Source organism: Haliotis cracherodii, unplaced genomic scaffold, assembly GCF_022045235.1.
Source record: "Haliotis cracherodii isolate W230 unplaced genomic scaffold, xgHalCrac1.p SCAF_2, whole genome shotgun sequence".
Classification (NCBI taxonomy): Eukaryota; Metazoa; Mollusca; class Gastropoda; order Lepetellida; family Haliotidae; genus Haliotis; species Haliotis cracherodii.
The window spans coordinates 11537008-11563802 of NW_027266275.1; the positions used below are offsets into that span (position 1 = coordinate 11537008).

Genomic DNA, 26795 nt, shown 5'->3' on the forward strand with positions numbered 1-26795 from the left:
AGTCGTCTAAGGCGCCGCGATTCGCTGTGCAGAGTTGCGTCCCTTGGGCACGCCAGAAACCTATGATTGTGGGTTCGAATCCCGGTTCGCCCCGATTATGTTTCTAGGTTTTGTCAGCACCATACCCGTGCTCGTGGGTCTGAGACCATCACTTCGGGCTTTCCTCCCACATTAAGCTGACACGCCGTGATATAACTGGAATAATGTTAAAAACGGTGTTAAACCCAAGTCACTCACTCAATCAATGTTTAAAGTCAAATTTCCCGTACTCCGTCATAATATTTCTGGAATATTGCTCATCGATGTGATAATCTCACAACCTCTTTAACTCAAGGCGGAGTTTAAAATTAACACATGGCCGTGTTAAGGCATGTCGCATGTGCTTTAGTATACTTGGTGTCGATATACGTCTGTGATGGTGACTCGGTGATGAAAATTCATGTCGTACATCTTCCGTTGGGTAATTATTAACTATTCTGTGTTGCAATTTATCCATTATTAGGTACATACAATAATATCGATCAGTTGTGAAATTTTAATGACTCATAATCAGTTTGAAATGAAATACAATTCATAACAGCGACGAAAATGCTTTGATATAACCTGCAGGGCAAAAGAAAGTAAACACATGACAATTGGATTTGACATAAACAAATGTAATGGTTACAAGTCTAAAACACTTATGTTGTGAGATACGCCATAATATGATGCATGTAATATCTCATTTTATACCTGTATCAAATGCATCACCATCGAATAACCATTTCATGTTTGTTTTTTAGCCACCATTAGGCATGAGGGTGAGGTGAGATTTTGTTTTACGCCGCTGTTAGCACTATTCCAGCGATATCACGGCGGGGAACACCAGAAATGGGCTTCACACATTGTACCCATGTCGGGAATCAACCCCTGTCTTCGGCGTGACGAGCGAACGCTTAAACCACTGGGCTACCCGACCGCCCCCCATTAGGCATGAGTGAATACTTTCTTTTGTCGGGAAGTAGCATACAACTAATACAAATACAAAGAAATAGTTATATACAACAGTTGTGTATATTAAACATCGGAGTACATGGTAGAATCTTTACATGCACATAATTCAAACTTCACATGGTACGACAAGTACTAGCCTTCCCAACAATCTATTGCTGATTATAAGTGGCGACTAAACTAAATCCCATGGTCAGGATCCTTGACTTGGCGGATGCACGGTAGGCCCAGTAGCCAAAGTCGCCGTAATTTGCTGTGCACATTTGCGTCCTCTGGGCACTCCAGAAACCTTTGATAGTCGGTTCGTATCCCGGTTCCCGTCCTCGTGGGTTTCACCAAAGTGGAAAACGTCTGAGACCTGCATCACCTCGGGTTTTCCCCCACATTAAGCTGACACACGATGATATGACTGGAATACTGTTTAAAGCGACATTAAACCCAACTCACTCACACAGTCCTTGACTTGACTAAACATCCGTCATGTAATGCTGAGAGCCTGGGCGGGGTTCATTCTTTCAGCCCGTTGTTTTCCTGCCAACATTTACAGGTCACAAACAAAACAGCCGCATGAACATAATTGATTAAACCTGCTCATAGTGAATCGTATAGCCAATTCAAGCAAACGTCAAGTACATATATATCGTGGCGTTGTCATCTATTACTTACATATATATAATGCACTGTATAATTCCACAAATTAAACTTATAAAGTTAACACACAAGAGCATACTAAATTCCAATCATTGTTACATGTATCACGGCGTTATCATATATTAATATAAAATCTATATACTGCATTTTATATACACTATAATATTTCACAAATGTACAAAGGTAACATTCAAGAGTATAAACAAAGCTCATCACTGACAAGAGGTTCCCAAATATAAGGTACATACTTATATAGCACCTTTTCACAAAGGAAATTCCAAAGTACTTCTAATAGTTGTTACACTTGGCTGAATATGCCATAACTGTGACTCAGTGCATGGTCTTGTTGACTTCTGTTTCCAATGACATTTTGAGGATATTAGAGGATTTCCGCTTCTGTGTGTACCTGCTATATCTACACGTGCACTCAATAAACAATAATGTAAATAGTACCATATCCGTTCCATTATTCCTTGAGGGAATCAATGAGTCTTCTCCAGAACATGTCTTTCTGCCCTTCCAATGGATATTCTAAATAAGAATCCGATTGTATATGATACAATATTTCAACTGGAATTTTGTTTGTCGGAATGTGCTCCATCATCACAATCAGCAACACATCCCTACCTGTAGACACACTCTCCATGTGAGCCATCAGAAGCTCATGGACACACCAGTGGCTCTTTAAGAACTCTCTTGACAAGATAACCAGCGTTCGTTTGCTGGTTTTGACAGCTTTGATGATGTTGTGAGCTATAGGACGGCCAGGGGTGAAGTCCCTCTGATGGAAGTTCAGTCTCATGTCTGACTCATCCTCTAGCTTCACCAGGAGCTCATTGACAACAAAATCACGGTCTTCTTCTGCGAAGGAAACAAAGGCATCGAACACAAACTCATGGCTTGATGGGCCCTCTGTACTGTATCTGTGTCTTGCTGCATAGTATACATATCTTAACTTCCAACGAAATCTATACATAAGTGAACACGCTAACAAACCCAGACAAACAAATGCAACTGACGAGATACCAATAAAGAACCCGGAATAATTATAGCATGATATCTCTAGTTCTCTCACAACTTCCTCAAGATTATCAAGTTTCACACTATGATCGTCCTCATGAACACAGTCATACTCTGAAAGGTTTCCAAATGATATTTTCCCGTTTAAAGTTGATGTTTTCATCCAAGATAGAAACAGCAGGTTATGGCACGTACAGGCAATAGGGTTCTGAGATAAGTCCACTGTTATATTATGGTCATTCGAGATTTCGTCAAGGTTTGCGCGGAAGCTTTGCGCTAACCATTGTATTTGATTCTTTGAACATCGTAGAAGTTGGAGGTTTTTCAAATGAGTGATGTCAAATGACAAATTTTCAATGCTATTCCTCGAAAGGTCTAGCTCGGTCAATGATGATAAATTCGTAAAGACTCTAGTTGACAATTTAGTTATGAAGTTTTCTGACATCTTCAATGTCTGAAGTTGATCCAAGTGGCTGAATATGTTCCCATTTGTTCCATTGGCTAAAACAACCCCCAAGAGGTTACGTGAAATGTCAAGATATTTTAGATTTTTAAACGACTGAAAGAAAACCAAACTGACATCATTTGCAATGTTTCTTGAAATGTCTAAATGTTCAAGTTTTTCAAATCCAGAAATAGTGCCCATCCATTTTGTCAAAAGATTCCTTGAAATATCAATTGTTTTAATGCTATTGTTGCTTACTCTAAGATTGGAGATGTGGGCATAAATTTGTGAAGATGTAAACGTTACGTTCTTCAGGTTTGGGGGTATACTGATTTTGGCGGCATTATGCTGGGCCTCAGATGAATATTGCGATGAATGTTCATCAGGCGCATATACATAATCTAACATTTTACAACCATCACATGCTGCCATTTGCATAAGCTCCGATGTGTGTGGAAATGGCATAATCGGGCTGTATGGGCCACCTAAGTGAACCTCTTCTAATCCTGTTAAAGATGCAATAGACCCGATGTAAGTATTATATTGAAACCTGTTTCCCCTCATAAATACCCTTCTAAGTGACTTCGGAAAGAATGGTAGGGCAGTGGCAGTGAAAATAATCACCCTGTTGTTCTCCGCGTGCAGTTCAGTAAGATTGGTGTGTTGGAGATTTTTGCAAAATTTATCGTCAATTATAACACAAAGCGCATATGATGGAACTACTTCATTAATAATTAATTTCTCAAGTGACGGAGATATCCCCTGTGTTGCATTTGTGACACCTTCAAACTGTAGGTAATAGTTGTTTGAAAGATCTAAAATCTTAACTTTCCGTTGGAGAGCAAATGCCCCTTGCTCAACTGAATTTACGTTGCAATTGACTACCTCGATATGGTCAAGAAATAGTAAGTATCTAAATGTAGCATTACTTATAGAGTTAATGTTGCACGCGTTACTGCTACTACTTACTGTTAGTCTTTTAAGATTTTTTAGTTTGGAAAACCCTTTACCAAATACCTGATTTCTCAGACCATCAATCCACAAACATTTGAGAGATTCAAGCTTCTCTATTGCTTCAACTGGGTACTTTGTTATATCATCAGGTGAATCCATATTGTTATCATTGATTTTCAAGATGACTAGATGTGTCAGATTTTGAAACACGGACGATGGAAATGTTGTTTTTGTGTATCTTAGGTTATTTTGTCTTAAATCTAAAATCTTTAAATAAGTGAGGTTTTTAAAAGTCGTTTCCTTGAGTTTGCCCAAATTGTTTCCACAAAATAGCAACACACTCGTCAAACGTGGGATCGATGAAGGGATTTCTGTCAAGTTTCGATTCATACATTCTGCTGTAATGTTTCCATTCACAGAAGAACACTTGCAAGGTGGGCAGTCAAGAGACTCCAAAACCACACCCGGAGAAGCAAACATTGTAATCAATATCATCAACACCTTGGTCAATAGATCCATGATTGAACCAGTGTTAATTTTCAATTGAAATATTTGCTAATAATCGTCAGCATGTTAGAGAAGAAACTGGACAACTGAAAGGAAAGAAAAAGAGGTGATTAATGTTAATATAAATAACCACATTTGACGATTCCACTTTAAATTAACAAAAGATTAATTATTCAAAATGTTTGTTTCCAGGTCAAATGTTAAAAAATATTGATAGGCATCCGCTCCCTGGAAGCATGAACAATGTAAATATTTAATATCACATAATGTTAAGGTTTATAGGCATATACTCCAAACATAACGACACAAGTTAGCTAAGTAACTACAATATCAAATGCATTTTTTAGAATAGTTGCAATTAAAAGAATCAGAAAGGTGAGGTGAAAGTGGGGTTAACGTTCAAAATAACTGCACTTTTATCGTGATGTGCATGCATGCTGTGCATTGCGGCTTGTACTAGCCCTCACTGAAACCGGTTTTACAGTGCTTACCCACTAACATTATACTGCACTAATCAGTCGTTGTTTTATCCCTTTAATGCCGAGCGCCAGGCAGGAAAACAAAAACTACCATATTTGATCTTGTTTGGCATGACACGGTCATGTGACTCACTTTCCGCTTTCACGGCAGACATTTCCCATGTCAAAATGGAGACGAGAAAATGTGAGAATACTTCTCAGCTAACAATCAACTTCAGACAAGTTATTTGCAAAAGTATGGAAATGCACATGTGAGTGTCCATAACCACAGCATTGCAACAAAGGTTCATCAACAGATCCCGCTGTGCGCGCTCTTGGATCTATCAGCAGCCTTTAAAACGGGATGACAGCTAACTATGTTAATTTAAATATTAGCAAAGCTGAATGCTTCACTATAGGATCAAAAGTGCATCTGGACATTCTGTCAAAAGAGGCAATTATGAAGTTTCTGCCTGAGTGAAGGGGGCACAGGTGGCCCAGTTGTCTAAGTCACCGCCATTCGCTGTGCAGAGTTGGGTCCTTTGGGCACTCCAGGAACCTGTGATTGTGAGTTCGAATCCCAGTTCGCCCCGATTATGTTTCTAGATTTGCAAGAACTAGACCCGTGCTCGTTGGTTTCATCGAAGTGGTAAACGTCTGAGACCCGTATCACGTCGGGCTTTCCTCCCACATCAGGCGGACAAGCCACGATTTATCTTGAATACTGTTAAAAACAGCGTCAAAACCCACTTCACTCGCTCACTCACTGTTTTTGTGAGACTCCATGGAGTTATCTTTCAATCAAGCATTTCACTTGAAGAATGCGTCAGCAAATCAATCTGGAAATCTTGTTTCGTTCACATTCGCATAATCAGAAAAATCCGTTGCATGCTGGACAGGCAGATAACCAAACCTCTCAAAACGAGATGACAATTTATTCACTCTTTATCAACATTTCTGGGTCACTGCTGACCAACAGCAATTCGTTGTGAATCCCCAAATCCGCCAAACTGAACATATCTCACCCGTTTCACAATCCCTTCACTGGCTCAGACTACTATTTGTGGCACATACGTCAATACTTGATGATAAAGCATAAGATTATCTCTGAAACTCACACTGGTCTATGGAGCCTGCTTGCTCAGCTGAGCACCAGAACCATAACGGGACACATTTCCCAGGATAGAAGCCTCAACTAAATGGCAATCGCGTCACTTGCATCTTTCAAGAGAGCACAAACGACACAACTCTTCAATAATGCTTGAAAGATATATCATCGCATTTAACTCTAATGCACATCGGTTGACGTGTCCCCCCTTTCTGTGTATATATTGCATATATTGTTAGCGCAATTGAGTACCAAACGATATAAAAATCGATTCATATCATATTATTTAGTATGCATTGCACGATGGTAGCTAATGTGTTCAAACATACAATACGTATACAAAATCGGGATATTAGCAAAGACAGAAAGTTGCTTGGATATATTCTTTTCAGACTACCTCTATTCAGCAGCTTTGTCGGTCGAATGATTCCATTGGTATCTTTAATAAAATATAAGGTGGTATAAACCGCTACTGTCCTTCAGGAAAGGAAGGTTTTAATGCATGTAAAAGTTGAGCAATACTTACCAATGACACGTTTTTTTGGTCTATTTGTGATCCAAATGGATAGTTGTTCTGCTGCCACAGTGACACACGCTGCTAGGGTGGACATCGTATGTTGGTGCTAGAAATCCTCTCCCGTTAAGTCTCAAGTTCAGACAGGAGCAAGCCAATCAAAAGTCAGCACGCCATCTATAACAACGCATTGAACTTCCTTATCGTTATTTTACCTGGTCGATTTAAATTTTAGATGAACAGATTGAACTACTCTACTACTCTTCCTCCAACTATCGATTGCTAGATAAGCTAATAAGGAAACCCTTTGCGTTTGTTCAATGGATTATTGTAGAACGCCTTGTCGATAGTTAGACTCTTACAGACACAAGTTATAGTTATCCATGTTACACCGGCGTATGTTATATTCGCAATCCTTGTCATCGTGCCCCAGTTGCGAAGATCGATGCTCATGATTTCAGTCACTGGGTTGTCTGATCCAGACGCGAATGTTTACAGCCCGCCGTCATATAGCGGACAACAAACAAATAAACCCGTAGCTGTGTGTTTAACAAGCTAGCATTGACGCAGTGGTAATAATTATGCATTATGCAGCATTTACCTACAAACCATTGTTGTAATGTTTAGTGACCGAATACAAGTTTGGATGCAGTATTGCGGAAAATTCGATTTTACTCTGCGTTTTGTAAAATGTCATTGCATCAGTTCTTCCACTGATAAATCACCAATACATATGTACATTTATATAGGGTATCCACATATACGGTACCTGTCAACGCTCCATGTCCGACATGTGAAACGGGAAAATTGGAAATAAGATTTAAAAAATGATATTTACAGTGATGGATATATCTGTGATATTGTTACGCAGTCTGTAGCCTCAGACTGCTTTTGATTGAACATATCAACTCAAGTCCAAAATTCTTGAGTGTGCGAAAGCAACAGGATGGCCAGAAATACCACGAGTAAATAACTATTGAAGCAGCATTGGGGCAAAGCCATGTCAATGTATGCACACCAGAATATTCGCGACCAGCTCCGGTGACTGAAATCATTTGCGCAATGGGCCTGATTGGCTTACTGTCAACATTCGTCAGGCACCTTTGCATGAACCCTCCGTTCCAACAGTAGACATTGTAGACCAGACATTGCAAATGAACGTCTCCATTAATATTGTTATCCTTAAATTACCTGCAGTTGTCACTGATGATCCACAAATTGGGCTCACAAAATGAAATCCCTGATGTTAGCCTCGAAGATTTTGAGTTTCCTTTCGATTCTGGCCCCTCTTCTGTCAATGATCTTTCTGATGACCCGTTGTATATTTTGTTAGTTAATGATCAAAGCTGTGATTTACCGATTACCGAGGCCAATTAAATAATGTAACCAATCATTTCCACAGAATGACTTTGATAAGTAAATGACATTATTTCTGTCACTCTCAATGCGGACTTTGCGTTATGCTGCTGCTGAAACACTGGATGAACTCCATACAATTTCCTAAGATGAACAATGAACCCAAAAGGGGAAAAAACAAAATCACCAAAGGAAATCCAGGTTCAATCAAAGGGGCAATCAAAGTCAAAACATCAAAAATCAATTTTTGAAAAAACGGAAAACAAAATGTAGGACAACAAAAGAAACAAATCTCAATCAAATTCCCGATTCCCCGAAAACAAAGATAAACATTTAAACAGAAAGGAAGAGAAAGTGAGACAAGAAAAATAATTTTATAAAACAAAATAAGTTTTTTAAAACTGAAGCTGAAGTTTTAAAGGCAATTAAATGCAACCAATGCCATTGGTGAAAAAGGACCCACCATGGATTCCAGTGAAAGATTTCGGAAACAGTTGTGGTCTATACCCAGCAACTGTTACCTCGAGGAATAATGGGTAGAGGATTACAAAGACAAGGCTTATGATTCTGTACCCCATGAATGGTCTTTAAAGTCACTGGACTCCCTGAGCACAGATCCTCAACAACTCTTACTCACCTCCTATGTGGGATGACCTTGAACTTCTTGGCGAAGGGTAACCCACACCGAAAAAACAGATTCTCCTTTTCGAGTCCTTTTCTAATAATACTGACATAAATGAAACATTCTTCATCTGAAACCTGGAAAGGTAGAAGAGAGAGGATCGGTCAGCTTACTTTGGAGAGTAGTTGTTGACCATAAGTACATACTTATAGATTCCGCGACCGGTTAAAGACAAACTCAAGAATACCCATATCGAATACTAACTTCCGATAGAATGCAAATGTAAACTAAAGAAAATATAGAGTTGAGAGCTGAACGCTCGCAATAAAGTCAAAGCCACAAATTCTTATGCTGTACACGTCCTTTCGTATTCTCAATCGCTTATATACTAAACAACAAAAGTTCCTGTGACATTGAATAAGATTTAATGCATAGTTATGTTTTTTACCAAATCTGAAACAATTTCGGTTTGCAACAGATAAAAGACTCCTGTAAGTGTTCAAACGGTATCATTTGCCATACTGACTTCAGAAAATGCGTGATTTAATAAAAAAAACATGAACATGCCAAAATGTCAATTTACAAATCAATAATGTGTGTGTCCACCTCTGGTTGCGATGCAAGCAACACATCTTCGTCTCATGGAATGGGGGAGGGTCGGGTAGCCTAGTGGTTAAAGCGTTCGCTCATCACGCCGATGACCCGGGTTCGATTCCCGACATGGGTACAATGTGTGAAGCCCATTTCGGGTGTCCCCCGCCGTGATATTGCTGGAATATTGCTAAAAGCGGCGTAAAACCATACTCACTCTCATGGAATGGACCAGGCGTCGCACAAAGTCCTGTGGGATATCTGTCCATATCTCGAAATTCCTGGAGTGTCTGTGGAACAAGTGGTTGACGTCGAAGGCGCCGATCCATCTCGTCCCACATGTGCTCGATTGGGGAGAGATCAGGGGCGCGAGCCGGCCAGGGGGGTGACATTTATGTTGTTTTGTTGAAGAGAATCCTGAACAAACCGAGCAATATAAGGGCGGGCGTTGTCATGTTGAAAGGTAACGCCTGGGCCATGACGACGCAAAAACGGTAGAACAATCTCGTAGAATGATCTCGTCGCGGTAGCGCTGTCCATTGAGATTTCCCTCTACCACTATCAAACGGGTCCTCTGTCTTGCTGTAATCCTACCCCATACCATAACGCTGCCGCCCCCGAACTAATCTTCTTCAATGACACAATGATTGACGTAACGTTCACCTCGACGTCGGTACATTCGAATCCGCTGAGGTGAAAACGAGACTCGTCAGTGAATAGAACTTGTCCCCACTGCATGGTCGTCCAGCGTAGACGCTGTCTGCACCACTGAAGACGTGCTTGCCGGTGGTTTCCTGTCAAAATGGGACGTCTGGCTGGTCTTCTGGCGACAGTCCCTGCATATCTGAGGCGGCGACGTACGGTTTGTGAAGATATTCGCCGAAGGCCAGGGATCCTTCTTGCAGTCACTGTTGCTGGCTGGAATCGATTTCTTAGGTGTGTTGTTCGAGTCCAGTTGTCTTGTTGATTATTGGTTACTCGTGGCCTGCCACTCCGAGGATAGTCTTTGACTGCATTCGTCTGTTGCCAACGTTGCCATAAACACCAAATGGTGTTTCTGTGGACGTTAAATTGTCTTTCAACATCACGTTGACTCGATCCTGCTTGAAGCATACCAATGGCTCGCAGACGCTCATTTTCGGACAAGCGTGGCATTTCGTAATGTTGAATAATTGGGTAATTTTGTTGTTTTTCTGAGTGGTCGTTGTCAGCACGATGCTAAACAATGCATGTGGATTCCCATTAACGCACATGTTTTTTATGCCCATTCTTGGGTAATGAAATGCATGGGGCTTGCATAAAAGTCAACTTTTGCATGGAATGCATGCTTTTCTGTAGCAGTTGATTCCATACATGTACTACAATATTGAAAACCAAACTTGTTTGAAAAAAACACTAAAATATTGGTGTCACAGAAACTTTTGTTGTTGAGTATTTTCCTTCCAGTTGATCGCGAGTACCAGACACTATACAATGTTGACTACGAGGTACTCGCAGCAGATCAAATGGAAAAAAATCAGCAATCTTATCAAATTGATCAATATTTTATAAAACCTGTTAATAGAAAGTGCTGGCCATTTAACACACAATACGTAATTTTTCTAAATATTCTTTTGCGAAAACGGAGAAAGATTTTATTTCGCTCAAGTATCACCTAGTTTTCTTTTAACTGCGGTACACCTTGTGGAGAATGGACTTCTACTGGGTCATAGTGGGTTGCATGTGTAGGTCAGGGGCCAAAATTATCCGGCTGTGTTACATTGTGGAAAAGGTAAGGGATCCAGATCGACGTATTCGTATTAATTGTATGAGCCACACGGAGTCGGCAAACACTTCCTCCTATCTTTAAATGAGATGTCAATTGTCCCAGTAGGACTTTCGGCGTCTGGTGTAAACCTGATGTCATCTATTCGGCGTGTTTCTGTTGTGTCTGTGTCACTGACATCCCCCAACTCTTCAGCTCCCGACATATACCAGATACCAATGCCTGGTCAGTGAACTCACAGTGTTGTCTGTACATCTGCATCTCAATGTCTTCAAGCTTTGTGTCAGCATGGGTACCAATCACGTTTTTGAACATTTCTTGCTTTGGTTGTTAACATATATACAGTTGCGTTTCAACAATTGCTGATACCTGCCATGCAAAGGATTCCAGGATGTCAGTCAGCACCTGTAATATTATCCTGCTGGGTGTGATGATGATTGAAGTTGATAAATATAGCCGAAAGCGAGGGTGTCGCCTTTCCAAAACCTGAACCTGTTTTACGTTTTCGTCTCTTTTTAAAGTTCACTTTATTATTTTATTTGTTTCTTGTTTAACGCCGCACTCAGCAATATGCCAGCTTTATGACGGCGGTCTGAGAATAATCGAGTCTGAACCAGAAAATCCAGTGAGTGATATCATAAACATCCATCCACGCAATTTGGATCGATGACATGCATCAACCAAGTCAGCGAGTCTGACCACCCAGTCCTGTTAATCGCCTCTTACGACAAGCATAGTCGCCTTTAATGGCAAGCTTGGGTTGTTGAAGACCTATTCTATCCCGGATCTTCACGGGTCTAAGTTCACTTTAGATGAAATAAAGCATATGCGCTCGGTGGTACGTGATTACGGAAGTGATAGTATATAGTTTATAAAATCATTACCAGCCAGACGGAGATGTAGATGTGTGTTGTAAATCCATCAGTAGCCCTCAGCAGTTACATACAGGAGCTCATGACAATCGACGGCTGAAAGGGTTCACGGTTATCGCAACTACCCAACGCACTATTGCATACCGATTTTGTTTCATAACTGTATCCAGGGAGGTAACCAATACCAATAATGCTTTGCTTGAAATGAAACACAAGTGGTAAATGAATCCGATCTGTAGTTTATTGTTCACAATGTGCACCAAGCACACTTAACGCTATGACAGACCTACCATAGAGACTTACGATATTTTTGAACATGTGTATCACGTGAAATTGTGCCAATGTTCATGATCATTGTGGGGAAGGATAGGTTCCCGGAATTCCATACTTGCAATCTAAAGAGAATCGGATTGGCAGACTCTATGAAATGGCTGCTTGCTTGTTATGGAGTGCTTCTCAGGCTTCCTGATACTGATACTGATACTGATACTGATACTGATATGAAACTTGACGTTAAAGATATAATTATGAATTCTTTTGATGGGTTGTTTCGGAAACGTCGCCAAAATCTGGGAATCATGCATGCCATTTCCTACTGCACATTTGATAACGTGTAAAATGAATACGACATCACGACGATAAACCTGAACCATTTCCAGAGTTGGTAAATATATATCAAACACGCCAATATCGGGTTATTCGCTCGTCAGACATGGAGCTTCAAATGTAGGCACTGGATGTTATACTAAGGAAGGGAGGACCCATTCTCCGATGTGAAAATGGAGGTGATTTATCTTGAAAGTCACACAGGCAAGTGTTATCATTTAACAATTACTGTTTTTAGTTGTGACTGGTCAATGCGTAGTTTAGCACTCAGCATTATTCCAGCTACATTTATATGACGGCGGTCTGTAAATAATCGAACCTGGATCAGACAAACCAGTGAGTGATATTATGAGCCCGAAGTGGACCTTTGCTAACTCGAAATCTCTACAACCGGGATGATTCAGATACTCTGGCGATCATTTCACTGGGAATGGCAACGGCCTGAAATGAATTACATGCATACACAACAGGATTTCCTTAAACATAAACTTTAATTGATTTTTGGGGGAGAAATTAAGAAAAATACATAAAACAAATATGAAGAAGAAATGCTTTGTACATTGTGAATCTGTATAGTGAATTGATGATAATCACAAAACTGTCAGTCATCAATATATTGTTTTCAAAACAAATGATTAAAGTTACATTACATACTGGATACAAACAAATAAAACAACATTGAACACGTCTGGAAATGAGAAACCAACCTTGTGAAGGGGCAATTGGATCTGTCTGTACATGGTCATAAATATTAAAAGTGAAGTCAATTCCCACTTTTGTTCACATGTTCACATGTCTTAGTATTGACGAGTATCTCCACCATATATCATAAGACCCGTGAAGATCCGAGGTAGAATAGGTCTTCAGCAACCCATGCATGCCGTAAAAGGCGACTATGCCGTAAGAGGCGATTAAAGGGATTGGGTGGTCAGGTCGCTGACTTGGTTGATGCACTGGATTGTCTGGTCCAGACTCGATCATGTACAGACCGCCGTCATATAACTGTAATATTGATGAGTACGGCGTTAACCAGTAACAAACAGATATCATAATTATAATATGACATGGTTATTCAACGTGTTGTTGATCAGATGAACTGTTTATTGTACTTCCATCACAAACATAAACGGAATCATTTCTATCGGCATACACCCCAACAGGGTCGTTGTTTCTATCCTCTGTTCTCGTACAAACTGGACAGGTGCGGCAAGCTGAATTATGGTGGTTGTGTCCCTGTCTGCAAGGAGGATATCGCCTTCGTTGGTAGTTGTAATACCACTAGGGTAACTGAGAGATCGATCCCCCTTGGGAACGTATCTCCACACAACATCCCCCTCTGACGTCAGACAAGTTACTGATCCCTTGTCCCAGTCAGAAACAAGAACCTGGCCGCTGTTGTTCACACAGATGTAGTTTGGGTAACTGAACAGGTCCACGTCATTGTGGTACAAATCTGACGCTATGTATTTGTTTTCGTTCTGATTTGCCTGTTTCTTGTACCCTGTCCTCTTCCGCCCCTGACTCCCAGGCCTGACAAGCTTCATACAGGTCCATCTCACTGTCCGAGACAAGGGTCTGGTCAATGAACTCGCCATGTTGTTTGTACATCTGCAACTCAAGCTCTGCCTGTTTCACATCAGCCTGTAACTCAGTGATCTGTGTGTCTGCAATGTAATCCAGTTCTTTTATGAGTGCCGTTTCCTTCTCCTCCAAACGGGCGATGATCTTCTCTGTTGATGACTGAATCTTTTTTGTTGCCAATACTTTTCATCTTGTTAATTTTCGATTTGCATTTGTCGATCTGTTTCGATATGTCATTAAGATCACTTTGTATGGTGAGGCCTTTGGTGCGCAGAGATGACTTCATCCGTGACATCTCAGATTCTAGTGTGACAACAGAATCGCACTGCCTGTGGTAGACCACGGAGCAGGACTGACACAGTGGCTTGTTGCAGTCTTTACAGAGATATTTCACTTGCTCATCTCTGTGCTCTTGACACATAAGCACGCGTTTCTTTTTCTTCACTTCCACCTCACTAGACCGATCACGCAGTTCATGGCTCCGAGAAGCTGGATTTGCACGATGCATCTTGACACATCTGTCACAGAGAGCTACCTCACACTTATGGCACCAGAAGGTCACCGGAGTTGTCTCCCCAAGCTGTTCACACACAGGACAATTCTGGGAGTTTGTATCTGTATCTGTCAAGAGAATATTGTCTGTAATTATAGAGGGGTTTAACAATCTGTACCATGTCTTTGCTAAACGTATGTATAAACACCTTTCGAGTTACAAAAGGGACATTGGGTGGCTCGGGACAAGGTTTTTGTTATATCGTGGGTTCGAATCCCAGATTAATCTGATTAGTTGTTTGGTCAGCACCATAGCCTTTCTGGTGGGTTCTGCCAAATTTAATTAGTAAATGTCCAAGACATGCATCATACAAAGCCAGACAATCCGGAATGAAATAGAAATACTGTTCAAAACGGAGTTACACACAAATCACTCAGTTAATAAACCCTCGCCGCTCTTCATTGTTTTAAGCAAAAGCATACCGATCAAACATGACACACGTTTGATTTCACACATGGGGTGTGAGATGTGTTTATGACAGTGATATTACTGCGAAACAGATGTAAGCAGCACATCCCCACTCACTCATTATCACGAGTTCATGTTGATCACTCTGTGCCGTCATGTGGACGGTTAGGTTATCCGGTGGCTAACACGTTCCATCACTCGGTAAACCTCCGGGTTCAAATCTCCAGAAGACCGCCTCCGTGGTCTAGAGGTAAAGCGTCCGCCCGCAGAGCGGAAGGTCCGGGGTTCGATCCCCGGCCGCGTCATACCAAAAGACATTGAAATATGGTACTTGTTGTTACCCTGCCTGGTGCCCGGCATAAAGGGGCTAAAACAAGGACAGGTCAGCTCTGAGTCAGTATACTGTGTCTGAGTGAGGTAATTATGTGAAACTGCGGCAGTTCACTAGCACTATGAAATCAGCATTAGCCCGGACTAGTACAAACAGCCACATACACACACGTAAATGCACATTGATTTATAAGAGCATCGTTAAACCCCATTTCACCTCACCTCTCGTTTTGTATCGAGCGTAAAATATTCTTATCTGTCATATTTTTCCTCTCTCAAAACGAAGTTCGTGATGAGGAAGTTAATATTAATTCAAAAGCCCACATCAAATACATTTAACTTCCTTAATTTCTTAACAGTATAAACTTCAACATTGGCAAAACTAAGGCTATGGATATGGTGCACAAAAGACGCTGTGTGAAGCAAACACGCTCCTAAACTGCCTCTATGTGAAAACAACAGGGTAAGTTTAATGATAAACGCACTTAAGATTGTTCATTACTCCTCAAGCGAACTATGTGATAAGTAGGCTTGCAGTTGGTTGGCATCAACGTACGTCCTTGGACACCAGTGTTGCTGAATGTCTGCTTGTTATGTTATTGTATTTTTTATTACTTGTCTATACTTAATTTTAAACTACTTCGGGTTTTAGTTACCTCATTATTAGTACTGAAGCATAATATTTAATACTGGATTTTCCTTTGTATGGAACACACAATACACTTGTGATGAAAAACTATTTTTCCATACATTTAAACAAAGATTATTTGATATATTTCAGCAAAACTAGCACCAACAAGTTTCATCTTCACATTTTCTCAAGCATTATGCTAGCATCAAATCAGTATTACAACTAGAAACATATTTAAGTATATTACAAGATAAAGCTCTATTGAGAGCTCTTTGTAAATTTAGAATATTTCTCCATGAATTCCTTGTCAATAAATATCGTAGAACCAAGGATAGTGATTTTGTAAATTGTATATGTACTAACTGTACCAACCAGGACATTATCGACGAGTTTCTGCCTGTATTAGTACGGACAAGTTAGAACCAGTCCTGCTAGCTTGCTTCTATTCGCCTGTTTAGACGCATTCACACTGTGAGTTCTACTTCCAACTGTTTACGAAATAATTAATGATTTAGCGTTGCTGAATTTCATCCAGTGTTAAGTTAATAAATCCTTATATATGTCAATGCGCCTAAATGCAATATATATTATACATAGAATGTATTCCTGTAACCAGGTTTGAATCATCTGTCTTTGATGTCATTGGTCACAAAAACGTTTTGAGCAATGAGGATCTGTTAAGGCTGTGTGCATAACTTGTCGCAGCTACAGTGGTGTGTGCATTTCGGAACTATGCCTGTCGCTCACATCATTACCACGTCAAGTCTTCGAGCTGGAGATTAAGTTATTTTAAGCAGTTGCTTGATGATGTTCCTGGATACGACGAGTCCTGACATGCCTTTGTAGCTGGACCTCACATATATGAACCGGTAGGCATAGTAGGTTGGTATTTGAACTATTGCAGTAAATCCGTAAGATGGGTATAGCCGAAATGAGAAATTCAAACTTATTTGACACTAACCTTTCAGTTTTTGTATGGTGTCAACTCTAAATGTCCTACAAATATATTAACAATATCAGTTAGTTTGAGGTCTCTTGATCAGAGATATTAGAAATCATTTTAAACATATATAGTGTTTAAACCATGATGAACGACGTGACATAACTGAATTACTGTTCAAAGAGGTGTTATATCCAACTCATTCACCCACTTATGCCATTATGACTTCGAGTTTGGACCCGTTCCACACAGTGACCTCTGCCCTAACACTTTTGTACGTCATTGTTGGGAGCTGTGGTTGAGGTAGATTTGGGTAACACTTTAATGTAAATATACTAGTCTCTCTTTTGTCTTTTGTACATTTCTTTTGTTATCTTTACACTCATTTTCTTTACTGTTTTCCCTGTACATGTGTACATGCTTTTGTAAATACCATGGAGAGGGACTTCTAATTTGGATAACTTGTTCCCAATCCATTTCAATCTGAATAAAATATGTTTCAACTAAATGAAGGAACAAAATTAATGTGTTTAGCACTCAGCATTATTCCAGCAACATTTGTATGACGGCGGTCTGTAAATAATCGAACCTGGATCAGACAAACCAGTGAGTGATATTATGAGCCCCAAGTGAACCTTTGCTAACTCGAAATCTCTACAACCGGGGGGATTCAGATACTCTGGCGATCATTTCACTGGGAATGGCAACGGCCTGAAATGAATTACATGCATACACAACAGGATTTCCATAAACATAAACTTTAATTGAATTTTTGGGGAGAAATTAAGAAAAATACATAAAACAAATATGAAGAAGAAATGCTTTGTACATTGTGAATCTGCATAATGAATTGACTATAATCACAAAAAACCTGTCAGTCATAATATAATTTTTTTTAAAACAAATGATTAAAGTTACATAATTTTGGTTTGGTTTGTTGTTTAACGCTGCACTCAGCAATATTCCAGCTATATGACGGAGGTCTGCAAAATAATCGAGTCTGCACCAGACAATCCAGTGATTAATATCATGATCATCGATCCACGCAATTGGGATCGATCACATGCAGCAACCAAGTCAGGGAGCCTTATCACCCGATCCCGTTTTACGACAAGCATAGTTGCCTTTTACGACAATCATGGGTTCGCAGAGATGACTTCATCCGTGACATCTCAGATTCTAGTGTGACAACAGAATCGCATTTCCTGTGGTAGACCACGCAGCATGACTGACACAGTGGCTTGTTGCAGTCTTTACAGAGATATTTCACTTGCTCATCTCTGTGCTCTTGACACATAAGCACGCGTTTCTTTTTCTTCACTTCCACCTCACCAGACCGATCACGCAGTTCATGGCTCCGAGAAGCTGGATTTGCACGATGCATCTTGACACATCTGTCACAGAGAGCTACCTCACACTTATGGCACCAGAAGGTCACCGGAGTTGTCTCCCCAAGCTGTTCACACACAGGACAATTCTGGGAGTTTGTATCTGTATCTGTCAAGAGAATATTGTCTGTAATTATAGAGGGGTTTAACAATCTGTACCATGTCTTTGCTAAACGTATGTATAAACACCTTTCGAGTTACAAAAGGGACATTGGGTGGCTCGGGACAAGGTTTTTGTTATATCGTGGGTTCGAATCCCAGATTAATCTGATTAGTTGTTTGGTCAGCACCATAGCCTTTCTGGTGGGTTCTGCCAAATTTAATTAGTAAATGTCCAAGACATGCATCATACAAAGCCAGACAATCCGGAATGAAATAGAAATACTGTTCAAAACGGAGTTACACACAAATCACTCAGTTAATAAACCCTCGCCGCTCTTCATTGTTTTAAGCAAAAGCATACCGATCAAACATGACACACGTTTGATTTCACACATGGGGTGTGAGATGTGTTTATGACAGTGATATTACTGCGAAACAGATGTAAGCAGCACATCCCCACTCACTCATTATCACGAGTTCATGTTGATCACTCTGTGCCGTCATGTGGACGGTTAGGTTATCCGGTGGCTAACACGTTCCATCACTCGGTAAACCTCCGGGTTCAAATCTCCAGAAGACCGCCTCCGTGGTCTAGAGGTAAAGCGTCCGCCCGCAGAGCGGAAGGTCCGGGGTTCGATCCCCGGCCGCGTCATACCAAAAGACATTGAAATATGGTACTTGTTGTTACCCTGCCTGGTGCCCGGCATAAAGGGGCTAAAACAAGGACAGGTCAGCTCTGAGTCAGTATACTGTGTCTGAGTGAGGTAATTATGTGAAACTGCGGCAGTTCACTAGCACTATGAAATCAGCATTAGCCCGGACTAGTACAAACAGCCACATACACACACGTAAATGCACATTGATTTATAAGAGCATCGTTAAACCCCATTTCACCTCACCTCTCGTTTTGTATCGAGCGTAAAATATTCTTATCTGTCATATTTTTCCTCTCTCAAAACGAAGTTCGTGATGAGGAAGTTAATATTAATTCAAAAGCCCACATCAAATACATTTAACTTCCTTAATTTCTTAACAGTATAAACTTCAACATTGGCAAAACTAAGGCTATGGATATGGTGCACAAAAGACGCTGTGTGAAGCAAACACGCTCCTAAACTGCCTCTATGTGAAAACAACAGGGTAAGTTTAATGATAAACGCACTTAAGATTGTTCATTACTCCTCAAGCGAACTATGTGATAAGTAGGCTTGCAGTTGGTTTGCATCAACGTACGTCCTTGGACACCAGTGTTGCTGAATGTCTGCTTGTTATGTTATTGTATTTTTTATTACTTGTCTATACTTAATTTTAAACTACTTCGGGTTTTGTTACCTCATTATTAGTACTGAAGCATAATATTTAATACTGGATTTTCCTTTGTATGGAACACACAATACACTTGTGATGAAAAACTATTTTTCCATACATTTAAACAAAGATTATTTGATATATTTCAGCAAAACTAGCACCAACAAGTTTCATCTTCACACTTTCTCAAGCATTATGCTAGCATCAAATCAGTATTACAACTAGAAACATATTTAAGTATATTACAAGATAAAGCTCTATTGAGAGCTCTTTGTAAATTTAGAATATTTCTCCATGAATTCCTTGTCAATAAATATCGTAGAACCAAGGATAGTGATTTTGTAAATTGTATATGTACTAACTGTACCAACCAGGACATTATCGACGAGTTTCTGCCTGTATTAGTACGGACAAGTTAGAACCAGTCCTGCTAGCTTGCTTCTATTCGCCTGTTTAGACGCATTCACACTGTGAGTTCTACTTCCAACTGTTTACGAAATAATTAATGATTTAGCGTTGCTGAATTTCATCCAGTGTTAAGTTAATAAATCCTTATATATGTCAATGCGCCTAAATGCAATATATATTATACATAGAATGTATTCCTGTAACCAGGTTTGAATCATCTGTCTTTGATGTCATTGGTCACAAAAACGTTTTGAGCAATTAGGATCTGTTAAGGCTGTGTGCATAACTTGTCGCAGCTACAGTGGTGTGTGCATTTCGGAACTATGCCTGTCGCTCACATCATTACCACGTCAAGTCTTCGAACTGGAGATTAAGTTATTTTAAGCAGTTGCTTGATGATGTTCCTGGATACGACGAGTCCTGACATGCCTTTGTAGCTGGACCTCACATATATGAACCGGTAGGCATAGTAGGTTGGTATTTGAACTATTGCAGTAAATCCGTAAGATGGGTATAGCCGAAATGAGAAATTCAAACTTATTTGACACTAACCTTTCAGTTTTTGTATGGTGTCAACTCTAAATGTCCTACAAATATATTAACAATATCAGTTAGTTTGAGGTCTCTTGATCAGAGATATTAGAAATCATTTTAAACATATATAGTGTTTAAACCATGATGAACGACGTGACATAACTGAATTACTGTTCAAAGAGGTGTTATATCCAACTCATTCACCCACTTATGCCATTATGACTTCGAGTTTGGACCCGTTCCACACAGTGACCTCTGCCCTAACACTTTTGTACGTCATTGTTGGGAGCTGTGGTTGAGGTAGATTTGGGTAACACTTTAATGTAAATATACTAGTCTCTCTTTTGTCTTTTGTACATTTCTTTTGTTATCTTTACACTCATTTTCTTTACTGTTTTCCCTGTACATGTGTACATGCTTTTGTAAATACCATGGAGAGGGACTTCTAATTTGGATAACTTGTTCCCAATCCATTTCAATCTGAATAAAATATGTTTCAACTAAATGAAGGAACAAAATTAATGTGTTTAGCACTCAGCATTATTCCAGCAACATTTGTATGACGGCGGTCTGTAAATAATCGAACCTGGATCAGACAAACCAGTGAGTGATATTATGAGCCCCAAGTGAACCTTTGCTAACTCGAAATCTCTACAACCGGGGGGATTCAGATACTCTGGCGATCATTTCACTGGGAATGGCAACGGCCTGAAATGAATTACATGCATACACAACAGGATTTCCATAAACATAAACTTTAATTGAATTTTTGGGGAGAAATTAAGAAAAATACATAAAACAAATATGAAGAAGAAATGCTTTGTACATTGTGAATCTGCATAATGAATTGACTATAATCACAAAAAACCTGTCAGTCATAATATAATTTTTTTTAAAACAAATGATTAAAGTTACATAATTTTGGTTTGGTTTGTTGTTTAACGCTGCACTCAGCAATATTCCAGCTATATGACGGAGGTCTGCAAAATAATCGAGTCTGCACCAGACAATCCAGTGATTAATATCATGATCATCGATCCACGCAATTGGGATCGATCACATGCAGCAACCAAGTCAGGGAGCCTTATCACCCGATCCCGTTTTACGACAAGCATAGTTGCCTTTTACGACAATCATGGGTTCGCAGAGATGACTTCATCCGTGACATCTGGCATTCTAGTGTGACAACAGAATCGCATTTCCTGTGGTAGACCACGCAGCATGACTGACACAGTGGCTTGTTGCAGTCTTTACAGAGATATTTCACTTGCTCATCTCTGTGCTCTTGACACATAAGCACGCGTTTCTTTTTCTTCACTTCCACCTCACCAGACCGATCACGCAGTTCATGGCTCCGAGAAGCTGGATTTGCACGATGCATCTTGACACATCTGTCACAGAGAGCTACCTCACACTTATGGCACCAGAAGGTCACCGGAGTTGTCTCCCCAAGCTGTTCACACACAGGTCAATTCTGGGAGTTTGTATCTGTATCTGTCAAGAGAATATTGTCTGTAATTATAGAGGGGTTTAACAATCTGTACCATGTCTTTGCTAAACGTATGTATAAACACCTTTCGAGTTACAAAAGGGACATTGGGTGGCTCGGGACAAGGTTTTTGTTATATCGTGGGTTCGAATCCCAGATTAATCTGATTAGTTGTTTGGTCAGCACCATAGCCTTTCTGGTGGGTTCTGCCAAATTTAATTAGTAAATGTCCAAGACATGCATCATACAAAGCCAGACAATCCGGAATGAAATAGAAATACTGTTCAAAACGGAGTTACACACAAATCACTCAGTTAATAAACCCTCGCCGCTCTTCATTGTTTTAAGCAAAAGCATACCGATCAAACATGACACACGTTTGATTTCACACATGGGGTGTGAGATGTGTTTATGACAGTGATATTACTGCGAAACAGATGTAAGCAGCACATCCCCACTCACTCATTATCACGAGTTCATGTTGATCACTCTGTGCCGTCATGTGGACGGTTAGGTTATCCGGTGGCTAACACGTTCCATCACTCGGTAAACCTCCGGGTTCAAATCTCCAGAAGACCGCCTCCGTGGTCTAGAGGTAAAGCGTCCGCCCGCAGAGCGGAAGGTCCGGGGTTCGATCCCCGGCCGCGTCATACCAAAATACATTGAAATATGGTACTTGTTGTTACCCTGCCTGGTGCCCGGCATAAAGGGGCTAAAACAAGGACAGGTCAGCTCTGAGTCAGTATACTGTGTCTGAGTGAGGTAATTATGTGAAACTGCGGCAGTTCACTAGCACTATGAAATCAGCATTAGCCCGGACTAGTACAAACAGCCACATACACACACGTAAATGCACATTGATTTATAAGAGCATCGTTAAACCCCATTTCACCTCACCTCTCGTTTTGTATCGAGCGTAAAATATTCTTATCTGTCATATTTTTCCTCTCTCAAAACGAAGTTCGTGATGAGGAAGTTAATATTAATTCAAAAGCCCACATCAAATACATTTAACTTCCTTAATTTCTTAACAGTATAAACTTCAACATTGGCAAAACTAAGGCTATGGATATGGTGCACAAAAGACGCTCTGTGAAGCAAACACGCTCCTAAACTGCCTCTATGTGAAAACAACAGGGTAAGTTTAATGATAAACGCACTTAAGATTGTTCATTACTCCTCAAGCGAACTATGTGATAAGTAGGCTTGCAGTTGGTTTGCATCAACGTACGTCCTTGGACACCAGTGTTGCTGAATGTCTGCTTGTTATGTTATTGTATTTTTTATTACTTGTCTATACTTAATTTTAAACTACTTCGGGTTTTAGTTACCTCATTATTAGTACTGAAGCATAATATTTAATACTGGATTTTCCTTTGTATGGAACACACAATACACTTGTGATAAAAAACTATTTTTCCATACATTTAAACAAAGATTATTTGATATATTTCAGCAAAACTAGCACCAACAAGTTTCATCTTCACATTTTCTCAAGCATTATGCTAGCATCAAATCAGTATTACAACTAGAAACATATTTAAGTATATTACAAGATAAAGCTCTATTGAGAGCTCTTTGTAAATTTAGAATATTTCTCCATGAATTCCTTGTCAATAAATATCGTAGAACCAAGGATAGTGATTTTGTAAATTGTATATGTACTAACTGTACCAACCAGGACATTATCGACGAGTTTCTGCCTGTATTAGTACGGACAAGTTAGAACCAGTCCTGCTAGCTTGCTTCTATTCGCCTGTTTAGACGCATTCACACTGTGAGTTCTACTTCCAACTGTTTACGAAATAATTAATGATTTAGCGTTGCTGAATTTCATCCAGTGTTAAGTTAATAAATCCTTATATATGTCAATGCGCCTAAATGCAATATATATTATACATAGAATGTATTCCTGTAACCAGGTTTGAATCATCTGTCTTTGATGTCATTGGTCACAAAAACGTTTTGAGCAATTAGGATCTGTTAAGGCTGTGTGCATAACTTGTCGCAGCTACAGCGGTGTGTGCATTTCGGAACTATGCCTGTCGCTCACATCATTACCACGTCAAGTCTTCGAGCTGGAGATTAAGTTATTTTAAGCAGTTGCTTGATGATGTTCCTGGATACGACGAGTCCTGACATGCCTTTGTAGCTGGACCTCACATATATGAACCGGTAGGCATAGTAGGTTGGTATTTGAACTATTGCAGTAAATCCGTAAGATGGGTATAGCCGAAATGAGAAATTCAAACTTATTTGACACTAACCTTTCAGTTTTTGTATGGTGTCAACTCTAAATGTCCTACAAATATATTAACAATATCAGTTAGTTTGAGGTCTCTTGATCAGAGATATTAGAAATCATTTTAAACATATATAGTGTTTAAACCATGATGAACGACGTGACATAACTGAATTACTGTTCAAAGAGGTGTTATATCCAACTCATTCACCCACTTATGCCATTATGACTTCGAGTTTGGACCCGTTCCACACAGTGACCTCTGCCCTAACACTTTTGTACGTCATTGTTGGGAGCTGTGGTTGAGGTAGATTTGGGTAACACTTTAATGTAAATATACTAGTCTCTCTTTTGTCTTTTGTACATTTCTTTTGTTATCTTTACACTCATTTTCTTTACTGTTTTCCCTGTACATGTGTACATGCTTTTGTAAATACCATGGAGAGGGACTTCTAATTTGGATAACTTGTTCCCAATCCATTTCAATCTGAATAAAATATGTTTAAACTAAATGAAGGAACAAAATTAATGTGTTTAGCACTCAGCATTAGTCCAGCTACATTTATATGACGGCGGTCTGTAAATAATCGAACCTGGATCAGACAAACCAGTAAGTGATATTATGAGCCCCAAGTGAACCTTTGCTAACCCGAAATCTCTACAACCGGGGGGATTCAGACACTCTGGCGATCATTTCACTTTCGAGTTACAAAAGGGACATTGGGTGGCTCGGGACAGTTTTACAAGGTTTTTGATTATCGTGGGTTCGAATCCCAGATTAATCTGATTAGTTGTTTGGTCAGCACCATGGGTTCTGCCAAATTTAATAAGTAAATGTCTAAGACCTGCATCATACAAACCCAGACAATCCGGAATGAAACAGAAATACTGTTCACAACGGAGTTACACACAAATCACTCAGTTACAAAACCCTCGCCGCTCTTCACTTTTTCAAAACAAAAGCATACCTATCAAACATGACACATGTTTGATTTCACACATGGGGTGTGAGATGTGTTTATGACAGTGATTATGCTGCGAAACAGATGTAAGCAGCAGAACCCCACTCACTCATTATCACGAGTTCATGTTGATCACTCTGTGCCGTCATGTGAACGGTTAGGTTATCTGGTGGCTAACACGTTCCGTCACTCGATAAACCTTCGGGTTCAAATCTCCAGAAGACCGCCTCCGTGGTCTAGTGGTAGAGCGTCCGCCCGCAGAGCGGAAGGTCCGGGATTCGATGCCCGGCCGCGTCATACCAAATTACGTTAAAATATGGTACTTGTTGTTACCCTGCCTGGTGCTCGGCATTAAGGGGCTCAAACAAGAACAGGTCGGCTCTGAGTCCGTATACTGTGTCTGAATGGGATATTCATGTTAAACTGTGGCATGGTATCTCAGTGGGTTTGCACTATAAATCGGCATCAGTCCGGACTAGTACAAGCAGCCACACACACACACACACACACACACACACACGTTCATGCACGTCGCTATATAAGTGCAATAATCTTGGTAGCGACGTTAAACCCCATTTCACCTCACCACACCTCAAATCCCCAGAATGATTCTACGATATGCGAAGCACATTATCAACCTTTTCAAAAACACGTCACAAACTGTACAGAAAACTCAATATAAAAGTATATAAATAAATGCAAAAACAAAAGTCCCCGTCAGAGTAGAACGAATGTGTTCACATCGCCTTAACTCGTCTGTTTGTTCTGCAGTTACTGGTGATAATTAACTACCTGGTATTTTTTCATGTTTGAGTGTGTCTGTTAGTCCCTGTATAATGATGCTGGGTTTGATCTGCCCCACCCACTCCTCAGCCGGTAAGCTTGGGTTAGGGACCTTGGTATCTTGTCGACAGCAGGGACAGGGGATCGTCTTGGACTGTACAGCATCTGGTCTGGTTTTGATGTATGCAGTGACACATTTCCTGCAGAATGTGTGATCACACCTCAGTGTACATGGGTCTGTGTACAGTTCTTGGCAGATCCCGCATGTCAGAAATTCTCTCACCTTCTCCATCCCAGCTGTCGCCATCTGTGAATTAAAGATTTAAGGTGTAACAAGATATGTCGATTATGTCCCATTAATTCTACATTCTTCACTAAAAACTAGTAAATATGAGCTTCATTATGTTAACATACACTATATCTGGGTATCCGGAATGTAAGATAAGGGGGACAGTGAAATATGAAGTACAGCTTCTGTGTTTTAGTTATGAGCTCTAGAATTGTGATGCGCCATGAAATAAACTCACTGATATATGATGGACAGTTAAAGCTGCTTCATTTGTTACATCCAAACACGTTGGAATAATTATCCTTCTCTGTGGAATAACTGAAAACAAATATCAGTCCTAACTGATCAGGGATACCCGCCAGTAACTAGGATATTGAATCGATTAGTT

The 26795-nt window shown here is 40.1% G+C and overlaps 1 protein-coding gene and 1 pseudogene across 1 annotated transcript; both read right to left on the reverse strand.

Moving 5' to 3' along the window:
* Nucleotides 1-1468: 1468 nt before the first annotated feature.
* LOC139467436 (toll-like receptor 4) lies at nt 1469-12733 on the reverse strand. The gene is made up of 4 exons (XM_071248993.1): nt 12689-12733; nt 12293-12359; nt 2269-3162; nt 1469-1521 (listed from the first exon to the last, which is right to left on the reverse strand). Exons 1-4 carry the CDS (start codon nt 12731-12733, stop codon nt 1469-1471), a joined length of 1059 nt encoding a protein of 352 aa, XP_071105094.1.
* A 794-nt stretch (nt 12734-13527) lies between these two features.
* LOC139467437 (E3 ubiquitin-protein ligase Midline-1-like) lies at nt 13528-26425 on the reverse strand (annotated as a pseudogene).
* Between the last annotated feature and the right edge of the window lie 370 nt (nt 26426-26795).